This window comes from Vanellus vanellus (genome assembly GCF_965231255.1).
Source record: "Vanellus vanellus genome assembly, chromosome: 1".
NCBI classification, from domain to species: domain Eukaryota; kingdom Metazoa; phylum Chordata; class Aves; order Charadriiformes; family Charadriidae; genus Vanellus; species Vanellus vanellus.
In genome coordinates, this window is record NC_138905.1 from 79,502,378 (window position 1) to 79,514,615 (window position 12,238).

General features: G+C 38.6%; 1 protein-coding gene across 1 annotated transcript in view; it reads left to right on the top strand.

Annotated features, from left to right (window-relative positions):
• ATXN10 (ataxin 10) overlaps positions 1–12,238 on the top strand; it is a gene marked incomplete at its 5' end in the record, with an annotated part of 112,648 nt that overhangs the window by 22,108 nt on the left and 78,302 nt on the right. Inside the window, 2 exons of the mRNA XM_082485901.1 lie at positions 9,915–10,011; positions 10,938–11,102. Of these exons, the coding sequence (XP_082342027.1) occupies positions 9,915–10,011; positions 10,938–11,102 (262 nt within the window). The remainder of the gene's footprint in view (positions 1–9,914; positions 10,012–10,937; positions 11,103–12,238) is intronic.

Sequence of the window (12,238 nt, forward strand, 5' to 3'; positions counted from 1 at the left end):
GGCTGCCTTGTAGGTTTCCCTTTTCTCCTTGCTGATACTGCTGTTAGGCAGTGGGTATAGCTGTTTTGTTTTTTTTTTTTTTTTTTTTCCTCCTGCAGTTTGGAGACTTTCTAGTACAGCATGCCAAGAAAGATGTTGCTGATTTATGACACGCATAGTGGTTTTATAATGTGGACTGATATCCACTTGGAGCACAAAAGGAAATGGGAGTTTGCTGATGTCTATTTAATTAGAATGGTTTCTGGTTACTTTGGTTGAGGCTTGAAATGAACAGTAATGCCTATATTTCTGTGGACCTTTAAATACAGTGTTCTGTAAGTCCTTTCCTTCCTTCCTTCCCTGCCCTACCAGAAAATAATGTCAACAAGATTCGTAATGAGACAGGTTTCTAATCTACATAAATATATGTGAATCAAAACTTGCAGAAATATCTGTAGATTAAAGATATTCACCATTGGTTGACTGTAAAGGTGTGGAGGGAAAAAACCCGAACTGTTCTATTGTGGAAAGTTTGTTCCCTGACTTTTTATTTTGATGGAAAGGCCGTGGTGTTTTTCCTTTGCTCTGACATTGTGTGCTGAATTGGCAGCTGCACAGGGCAGCTCTGGTGTGAGCAGGTCCATCATGTTTCTGATCATCTTACCTTGCAGCAGCTGATCAGTGGCTGTTTCTAGCTTCCCTCTACATCAAAGGCAGGAAGAGGAACCAGTTTTTATCTCATAACCTGCTGCTAGGCTTTGTCCAGCAAAGGGCAGGCATCAATGGGGTTTGCCAACTATATATATACTGTCCTTAATAGATTTCTGTGGTTGTTGGCAATGACGGGTATAGTGCAGGTCATGTGGTTCTTCCCTGTCTTATGGCTGTGATGGAGGAGAAGAGATAAAGGATACATTTATTGTAAAGACTGCATTATGTTCTTATGGAATATGACCAGATCTAGGTTATTTTTGTTTTTCCCAGCAGGGATGTCAGGATTTTAAGATCAAGGTGGGAAGAACAGAGAAAACAAACCTTCTACTGCAGAGAGGTTCCTAAAGACAGAGCATCCTAAATACAATGTAGGGAGAAGAAGCTTAGTTGTTTTCATGTGTATTGAGATGAAATGCCCCTACTAAAGAGTCTCCCATGGAGGCCTGAGAGTTCTATAGTCCTTCCTGCAGGGAAAGTTGAGATGAAGGAGGTGGAAAGGAACTGGAGGAAGATCCAGGCAAAGAGAATAATGTTGACATTTGCTTGTCTTCAGGTAAACTGTTGTCTGTTTGGATCAAAATCCAAGTAGTTACAATTATGTAAAAGATCACTGTGGTATTCTTCCAGCCTTTTTATTATCATTGCCATGGCACAACTTCCATATTCTCCAGTTACATGAGCACTGTTCTGATGGAAAAGGAGGGGGCTATCTGTAACTGTGGCTTTCCAGACACGAGCTACAAGACTTTTTTTTCCATTTTGCAGTATCCTTTTTGCTAGTGGGTTTGGGCTGGGAGAGAAATCCCTCATGCCTATCCTTCACTTTTCAGTGAGAATTTTAGGGAATATTGCCAGTGTAGAAAGGAAAAGTTAGAAGATTTGTACCAGGAGACATCAAGGTCTTTTCCTTTCATCCGTCCTCTGGACATGCATCATGTGTGATACGGAAGGGATTGTAGCAAAGCAATGAGAAGAGGCAAGTTGCCTTTATAGGTTTAAAAAAAATAAATAAAAATAAATGGTAATGCCCAAACACGTGGATGATAAAGCTGTTGCTGTATATTAATATGGATATGCAAGTAAAAATACTAACTGTAAGTTTGCTTGTTGATCTCAGATGCAAAAGGACCACAATCCATTGTTAGCCAGATACAGAATATAAATGGTCTATGGGGGAAAAAAAAAAAAAAGTCTGATATCCTTTCCACCGACTCACAGAAAAAGATCATTTAGCTTTGCTAGGGAAAATATAAGCACTTCAGTGGAAATTTTGGTTTAAATGAAACAACATCCACAGTATGCCATCAAAAATAATTGGAGAAATTTGCTCATAATCTTGGTTAGTATTTTACATGTTAATCTTTTTTTTTTTTTTTTTTCAGACCTGTACAAGGTATCATGTAGTAGTGTGTCATATGGTTAGATACCATGAATAACGCATAGTGGGTGGCCAGTCCTTTCTGTTATTTTTCTTGGTTTCCTGGCATGGTTTAAGTCCAGGTTGAGACTCCCCAGTACTTCAGACTTGCTGATTTTGCTAGACTAGGGTCTTTAAAGAGACATTGTCTGTTAGATTTAGGCTCAACTTTTAGGTTGATTCAAGAAAAAGATTTTACATCCTAACACATGCAGGAAGCTTATAAATGCAGTTCCCAAGTCTGCAAGCACTTACATCTGTTTTACTTCACATAGGAGAGTAATCTTAGGCGTGTGTTTTTGCTACTTATGGGGATATAACAGCAGTCCCATTTATTATGCCTTTACACTTTAATAGATAATTTATTAAAGAAATGAACACACTTATGATGTATACTTTCTAAAAATAAAATTATGCAATTAAAATACCAGAAGATAAAGAGAATGATCCTGTTACTGTATTTAATAAGCATTGGTAATGCTGTATGAATCAGAATCTGTATGAAACTGATCTCATGTCAGGCAGTTGGCTGTCAAACTGACTCTTTTCCTAGTGAATGCAGAAATAAATTTTTTTGAATCTACCATTATGAGTTCTCATTAGAGCTTAATTTGCATCACAGGCTAATTTAAGTGGTCTGCTGGTTTCTTCCAGCTCCCTTCTAATTCACTTGTAACTCCACATTTTTAATAGCGTGGTGGGGATTTTTCTTGTCTTTGAGTCAAATTCTTTTTTTTAGTAAGAACAAAGTGTTTATATTTTGCCTAGATGTTTATCTTCCAAGAGCAGAATGGTTGTCCAGTCACTGCACATAATGTTCTGTTAATATTAGGGTTGGCATTTCTGAAGGGAAAGAAAAAAAATTGTGTTGCTTTCTTTTGGAGGTGGTGGAGATGAGGAGTGGGAACAGAAACTTATTAAACACAACATTCTTGGTATTCCACAGATGGTAAAAATGGGTTACTAGTCTGCACTGCAGCAAGTGCAGTATGATCAAGGCGGAAATATAATCGGTAGCTAGACATTCATTTTATTTACAGAAATAAAATACTAAGCACTGTTTTAATAACTTTAAATGACAGAGCCCATATATGTATTGTACATTCAATTTGAGTAGTCTAGACAGACTGTTTTCCAAGGAAAATACATTTTCATCAGTATTTGTGGTATGATTCATGGTGGTGAAGAGGCAAATAACTCTTTTTATGACTGGAAGTTGCTTTAACTTGCAGCCACAAGGAAACAAGTCAATGACCGGATGATAGTGGTAGAAACTAACATTTTCTAGTAATAGAAGTCTACACCTTATGCTGAGTTGAGAGGTTTATTTTTCCAGGGATGGCAATATATCACAAAACATTCTGCCATTGTTTACGAACAACCAAAGGTGGACTGTGTAAGGGCTTGCAGTCCACAATTCAGATCTGCCAAGACTTAAAAGATGTACAGGCTGTCAGGAGGCTGTGATTTGGCCTAATTACTTGTAAACCTTTATGCATGCCCCCAGTTTAGAAGGGTCACACCAACTATATCTTACGTGCATACTTACTGCTTAGTAAAGCATTAAAGAGATTTGTAAGTTTGCTAGCCTTATGTTTGCAGTCTGGCAAGTGATGTTAGAATCATAGAGTTGTCTAGGTTGGAAGGGACCTTTAAGATCATCGAGTCCAATCATCAATCAAACACTGCCAAAACCACCACTAAACCATGGCCCTAAGCACCACATCTACCCATCTTTTAAATACCTCCAGGGATGGTGATTCCACCACTTCCCTGGGCAGCCTGTTCAAATGTTAGATAACCCTTTTGGTGAAGAAATTTTTCCTGATATCCAACCCAAACCTCCCCTGGCATAACTCGAGGCCATTTCCTCTTCTCCTATGGCTTGTTACTTGGGAGAAGAGACTGACCCCCACCTCGCTACAGCCTCCTTTCAGGTAGTTGTAGAGAGTGATAAGGTCTCCCCTCAGCCTCCTTTTCTCCAGACTAAACAACCCCAGTTCCCTCAGCTGCTCCTCATAAGACTTGTTCTCCAGACCTCTCACCAGCTTTGTTGCCCTTCTCTGGACACAGTCCAGCACCTCAGTGTCTTTCTTGTAGTGAGGGGCACAAAACTGAACAGAATATTTGAGGTGTGGCCTTCCCAGTGCCGAGTACAGTGGGACAGTCGCTTCCCCAGTCCTGCTGGCCACACTGTTCCTGATACAGGCCAGGATGTTGTTGGCCTTCTTGGCCACCTGGGCACACTGCTGTCTCATATTCAGCTAGCTGTCCACCAACACCCCCAGGTCCTTTTCTGCCAGGCAGCTTTCCAGCCACTCTTCCCCAAGCCTGTAGCACTGCATGGGGTTGTTGTGACACAAGTGGAGGACTAAGCATTTGGCCTTGTTGAACCACATACCAGTGGCCTTGGCCCATTGATCCAGTCTGTCCAGATCCCTCTGTAGAGCCATCCTACCTTCAAGCAGATCAATGCTCCCACCCAATTTGGTGTCGTCTGTAAACTTACTAAGGGTGCGCTTGATCCCCTTGTCCGGGTCGTTGGGAAAGATGTTAAACAGAACCAGCCCTAATACTGAGCCCTGGGGAACACCACTCATGACTGGCTGCCAACTGGATTTAACTCCATTCACCACAGCTCTTTGGGCCTGGCCATCCAGTCAGTTTTTTACCTCTTCATACATGCTTTGATTGGATTTATGTTATATATCTATGTAATTCCAGTACAGGCAAAGGGTTGTACTTATAACTATCTCTGTGCTGTCTGCCCCGAATAAAAAGAATGGAAATCTCTTCCTGTGACTGTTGTAAGCCTCTGCAACTGAGGTCAAGGTTTTCAAAGTGATGGGTGAGCAAGTTCACAGGCTCCTGTTCTTGACCAGAGAAATTGTAGTAGGAATTTGAAAGGTAAGTCTGATTATCCACCAGGAGAAAACTCATGTTTTGTAAGGAAGTTGTAAAAATGTGTATGAATATAAATGTTTATATAATATACACTACAGCAAAACATTTTGCATAATAACATAATCATTGTGTGTAGCAATCCAATGGGGAAAGATACTGGTGGTGAGAAATTGCAGTTAATCTTGTTGTCTATCTTGTTGCTTACCAGCAATAAATTCTTCTACCTTTGGTATTGGAACTTTAATAAATTTTTGGAAATATTGTTAACTAACCATGTGGAGCAGAAGGAAACCATGTATTGTGTTTTTAAATCATAATGCTTAAAATCCTTATCCGAATAACATCAAGGATTTAAGTTTTTATCTAATACACAATCTGATTCTGCAAATGACACTGTGTGAAATTATTTCTTTGTGAGGAGCAAGATGCAGCGTCAGACCTCTGAAAGGTTCATGTGCATCCTTCAGACCATCTGGGTAGTACTGCAATATAATTGTTAAATGAAAAGTGTGCACTAGAGCTTGTTTCAGTTAGTGGTGTGATTATAAGACACTGGAAGGAACAAATGGAGCTATGATCTTGAAGGTACTGAATTGCTGGAGTGCATTCAAGCCATCCTTACGCAGGGCTATGAAGTAATATCAGCTGCTTCACCTTTTGCATGAGTGGCGTTGAGCAACTCTAAAAGATCTGTTTACATGTAGACAAACATTCAGGTACCAAGATTCAGTGTTTTCACTTGTACATGTTGCCCTGTTGTAGAAAGAGGTTATTTTTGTACAACCTAGAAAATTCTCCATAACTCATTGCAGGCTGGTTGTGAAAGCAACATGTAATCTGAGTATTTGCATTTGCTGAAGAACATCCTGCTTTTACAGGAACCATTGAAATCAGTGGGAGGGGGGAATTTCATCAGCTCTAGGGTCGGTCTGTGTATCAGAAGTTACATCTTAGTACATGTAATTTCACAGTGGTTGATGGTCAGGTTAAAAATAGTTTTGTTGACCACACACAGTGTAACATTTTTTAAATTAAATTTTAGCTGTGCCGACAGCTACAGAATTATTTGTTAAAGTCAGTGCTTATAGACGCCAGCAGCTAGGGGGTGGACTTAAGATGTTAACTAAATCAGTTCTATGGAAAAGACATACTTTTTTATAATTGTATTTCCCAAATACTAGCTAATGCAGCTGGAAAAAGTAGTTGATAATTATTTTTAGCTTCATAAAAATCTAAGTTTTCAGGGAAAAAGTGAAATGGTCATGTTGTCATCTTTTTTTTTTTTCCCTTTCTTTTGTTTTTTCTTCCCCCTTCCTCTTCAGAAAGCACATGGCTTATTGAACGGATGGCAAAATGGTTTCAACTGGTATACTATGCAATGGTGTCTGTCTTAATTGACTTCTAGATTTTCTTGCTTTTGCTGTAAGGACAATTAAATTGTTGGAGAGGAGAAAAGCAGTAGCTGTATTTTGCAGATTTCTGAGTATAGTTGAATCATATGTTGCAGCAATTAAGTCCAATAGAGGTAAAACAAAAAACATGGAAACTGAACTCTAGGAAGAGAATTCCATAGTTGGGAATGCAATGCTTCACTTTTACTGTAGCATTTGCATTTTCTAGCACGTGAATACCTTGCTGTGAATTAACAGCTCTAGTTGGATTTTTGGGGGATTTCTCTTTTAAGGCATAAATAACAAAGTATAGCTTTCCAATGCTTGTATCAAAGTTCACTGTCATTTGGTAGCTTTGTGCTAGGCTAGTAGACTTTATCTGGAATCATCTTTGAGAGAAAAACTGCTTATGAGACATTTGCATACTCCAAGACTACCAGGTGCACCTGTGGGGTTTTCAGCAGGGGCAGTGTTTGGGGTTTTATTAAGCATAACCACTCAGATACCAGGGTGATGTGATTCAGAGAACATGCTGTGATGAGCTACTCTAGTTGTGGTGCTATAATGACTTTTAATGCTGTTTTCCCCTTTTCGTCATGGATTTTCAATCTGTGACTCCTGGACATGGCACATAGAATCATAGTATGGTTTGGATTGGAAAGGACTTTTAATGATCATCTAGTCCAATGTACCTGCCATGGGCAGGGACGTCTTTCACTAAACCAGGTTGCTCAAAGCCCCATACAGCCTGGCCTTGAACACTTCCCGGGCAACCTGTTCCAGTGTATTGCCACCCTCATCATAAAAAATTTCTTCCTTATATCCAATCTAAACCTGCCCTCTTTCAGTTTAAAACTGTTGCCCCTTGTCCTGTCACTACAGGCCCTGGTAAAAAGTCTCCCTCCATAATTTTTGTAAGCCCTCTTTATATATTGAAAGGCTGCAATATGGTCTCTCTGGAGCCTTCTCTTCTCCAGGCTGAACAACCCCAACTCTCTCAGCCTTTCTTCACAGGAGAGGCGCTCCAGCCCTTTGATCACTTTTTTGTGGCCCTCCTCTGGACTGACTCTAACAGGTCCATGTTGTTCTTGTACTGGGGACCCCAGAGTTGGATGCGGTACTCCAGGTGGTGTCTCATCCTGTAAGTCTGTCCAGCTTGTTGGTGAAGACCCTCTTGTCCCACTTGGTCAGGTGAATCTCATCAGCTCCCAGCAGACCCAGCTTCCCCACATAAGTATTCACACTCCAATACACTAACCATATTTGGCATTTGTCATTGACCTGGCACAGTGATCATGCTAAGTACTCTGAAATGAGAGAGGTTGTGAGCTAGGTCCTGATGTGTGTAATCCATACTCCTGGAGTAGCTCAATTACCTTACGTGTTTGTAAAATCGCATCTTTCTTCTGAATTGCTGAGATTCATCACATGAGATTACTTGCATGGGGAAATGTTGCATTATCAAGACATCCTCTTTTTCTGTTTAGTTGTCAATAAATACAGTTGCTTTTGTCTTGCAGATTATCTGCTTGCCCATATATTGATTTGTGTCCTCTAATTAAATGTAAAATGTTAACCATTACTGGTTAAAAACAAGAACGTACAAATAAAACTGTTTGTTTTTTCCATGGTGTATTCACAGAATTGTGATCTTTTCCTGGATCCTTCTCGCTTTTTCAGGATATCACAATTGAACTAGGGCAGTGTTGGTTGCTTTCACAAATATTAACACTCCAGTGTATGATTAATGGAGAATTTGTAGGTATTTCTTATTGTACTGCAAATGTGTTCATAGCATTTCATCATTGTTACAGTAAGAATGGCAACTTTTAAAAGGTCTTTTAACTTTTTTTTTCCTAGTCTGTAGTATTTTTTTTGACAGCTTAGTCTCTAACGACCAAAGTGTAATTGATAGCTGAAAAGGGTCAAGCGAATTTCAGGTAAAGACTGGAATATAATCAGCCAACCTCATATCTCTCAGAAATCTTTCTAATAGTAGAGTTCACCAAGAGAAATAATACCCTATTTCTAGAATGTACTGCCTTGTTATTTTTTTCTAGCAGAGAAGTATTTCCATGAAATGTCTGCTAGAAGAGTAGCGTGCCCATGCTTGCTGTCCTTCAGAAAAAATCTGAGTCAGCAGGATGGGAACCAGATGAATGGAAGAAGCGGAAGCATAATGATGGGCAGAAAATAATAAAAAAAGTGCAGATGTGCAGGGAGAGAGAACAGAGATCTTAAGAACTAAACCATAAAGGAGAAGACGATTCAAAATGCATTATGGAGAAGACATATATATTTGGGGCTTAAAAAGTATATATGGAAAAAAAAGTTACTATTTCCTAAGCCCAAGTGACCTCATTATGGACTTGCTTTCTTTTTATTCCCAAGGGGACATATGCCCAGATGTCTGTAGGCAATCTGGCTGCCAGCTGGCACACGACCTTTCAAAGAGACCTAATTTTATATTTTCAGAACCTGGCAATATCAGCCACCTCCATCTGTAATAGGCTGCTATTTGTATTATCAGTTAAACTGTATTTTAACATTTAATTTGAAGGTTTTTTTTGCCAACCTATTAATAAGGGCCAGGCTATTGAGAGCTGTCAGTAGAGCCAAAAAAGTGTTTTAATTTTTTGAGGTCTGTGGCTTCACGCTTTTGTTTTTCATGAATTTACATCTTTTGGCGGGCTCTAGGACATTGACTTGTATGAAGAAATATCATCTTCCCATATTTTAAGTCTGTATTGAGAGGATGCTGGAATAAATCCTTTGTAGTAATAGTAAAAATCTGTTAAATTTGGAGGCAAAGTTACTTGCAGTGCTGGCTTTAATTTTTCTGGGATAGAAATCAGTATTGAGCATATAATCATATTGTATAATGATTTGTCCAGCTAAATAGAATTTAACGTGGGTAGCGAGGGAGTAGATTCAGTTCTCTTGCTCTGGCTCTACCTGCTGCAACAAAATTTTCAAGCCATCTCTGGCCAGCTTAGAGAGGGTGCCTGGTGACCTCTCTTATTAGCAGGCAGAGCTGCTTTTGCAGAGTTTGGGTGATGACAGGCAGCCTGTTTGTGTTAGTTTAATACGAGGAAGAAAGCCACCTCAGGTCTGGAAGAGGCAAAATGGCCACTGCCGTGTGGTAGCCACTGGTTCGGCATGGATCTGCTTCAGTTTATGCTGACTGTTGCTCCAAGCTTTCATTGATTTCAATGTCTTAAGCTTATTGACAGGGTCAATTAGTTCTTGTAATCACTAGTAACCAATGTCTGATCCTCATAAGTCTAACTGAGGAAAAAATTGATTTGTTTTGGGTATAATTCTACAATACTTTGTAAAATTATTCACATTAGAAGAGAAAATGCACAGTAGCAGTGAAATACTGCACCGAAAGCTTAATTGAGATGGATTCTGTAGTGTATAGCTGTAATGTTGAAGTTTGTCATGTATATGAAATTTATTAACGTTTCTTTGGATTCCTGTTAATGTATTTTCTTGGGTTTTTTCAGCTCTTCGTTGTAGTCTCCAGTTTCTTGGAAACATTGCAGCAGGAAATGGAGATTCCCAGAATAGCATTTGGAAGTGTGCTTTCCCAGACCTCTTCTTGTAAGCATGGATGCGGATTTTTTTCTAATGTAATTTCTGTGGTTATATTCAAATCTCTTTTACATGATAGTTGTGCCTCTACTAGCACCATGAAGCTTTGAAAAATAACTTCGGTGAGAATGTGACAGTTGAGACCATATCCTGTAGAGATGTTTTTTTTGTTAGTCAACCACAGGGGTCAGGATCTTTAAAAACCTACTTGTTCTAAACTAACAGTAAATTGATTTCATCTAACAGAAACTGGAAAAAAACTATTTCAAATTGTGAGCTTCAAACATAAGATTTATTTCAGAGGTGTTTTCAAGCAGTTGTACTTCTTTCCAAGAACATAGCTTTTCCTTTATTCACGTTGCTGCTGTGCAGACCTGTCAGTATTTGTGGATCAGATGGAATCTACAAAAGTGACTTAATCTTTGTGTCTTCCAATCCTTTTGTCCACTGCTCCTAACCTCACCAGAATATCTTCCTGGAGGTTTGATGACATACATGGAATGAAATATTACATAAATGATTTTGTGCAGACACATGACAGTATTGTTGATGTGTTTGGCCAAATTTTTCATAGTAAGCTAGTAAAAAAGGCACATTCATTCAATTTGATAATAGTTATGTGTCCACTTATCAGCATTGGATGTAGGAAGACCTTATGATAGTAGAAGCAGATGATTATTATGGTTTCACCCAATTTCTAGATCTCTAGTTAGCTCCAATTTAGCATTAGTTTTGTAAATTGTCTGTTAAGTTTGACCTTCAGCTAGTAGTTGGATGGTTGTTTGGTTTTTTTGCAGATGACTTCTGTCCCTCTTAGAACTCATGATTGTGTAAAAGACAGCAAAGAACAACAACTCAACAAGCTGAATGCCACTAGTCTGTTTTTCCAGGGTCAGTTTTAACTTAACCTCTGAACTCCTCATTTTCTCTTGAAGGACATGCCTAACGTACAGTGATGAGAAAATTATTGCCTATTGTTGTATGGTCCTGTTCACCTGCCTTAATTCAGAGAGAGTGAGAGAACTGCTGGATCCTGGGAACTTGACTGTGGCTCTTCACATCCTGAAAGTCTACAAAGAGCAGTTGGAGTCTGAGTGGTCGTATGTATCCTTAGATTTCCCACACACCCCCCGTCTCTTAACTAGCTGTTTTTCTAGTGTAAATCTCTGTATTAAAATATCTAAATTTGTGACACTGCTAAGTAGTAAATGAAGATCTATTTAGAAGTTAGTAATTTGGTTATAGAGATAATTTTCATTATACTTTCACTGACTGGTTTGATTGCTGCTAAAGACTACATGTTTGTTGAGGATATTGACAGGAATTTTAAAATCATGATTTTTTTTTTTTTAAATGAAACAGGGTTCTAGAATGCAAACTAATTTATACTTTTGTGCTGGTTTGTGGAGATTTTTGAAATAAAGTTAATGTAGAATGTAGTCTTACAGACTTTGGTTACTGGGTTGTGCCAGGAAGACTTTTTTTAACTGATCTGTTGTCTAGTGCGACATGCAATCATTTTTATACCAAACAGAGAATACATTTTGTGAATCTTGCGTGTTTTATTTTCATACTTTAGGAGCACCTAATCAGTGGGTTTATTCCATTGAGCTTTTATATTTTTTGCTAATGGCCGTTCTTGTAAATATTGTTGTCAATTATGCATTTGAGAAATATTCTGCCCTGCATCAACAAGGAATACACAGTCAGTTAATTGTTATATGATGCATTCCAAGGAGGGGGGGGAAAGGGATAGTTTGTATGTTTTTGTAGCATTCTTTTGATGGTCATGTTTAAATTCAAAATTTAATTAGGAAGAGTTGTTGTGGTTTTATTAGTTATTTGGAAAGTCTCTAAACAGAGTTAAGATGATTGAATGAAAAGCAAATGTCATCCAATAGTTTGCTTTTGTACTGAAAAAAATACTTTAAAATTTGTTTGTGGCTGGGCTTTTTTCATAGCCAGGTCAATTTGCTTATAACATAAATAGTTTTCAGAAAGCAAAGTTTCGGGGTTAGGCAACCAGACTTCTATTTCAAAAGTGGCAAACTGAGCCTTTAGTTTTGGCATCTGTCGATATAAACACACGCGAAAGATTGCTTTTCAGATAATTATTTTGATTATCCTTCATTTTCTTTATGTATTGAAGATATGCTGAAATGTATTTTGACTGAGATATGAAAGCCAGGAAGAGCTGGAAGGGGTTGCCTTGGTGTTAAATTTATATTTTGAAGGT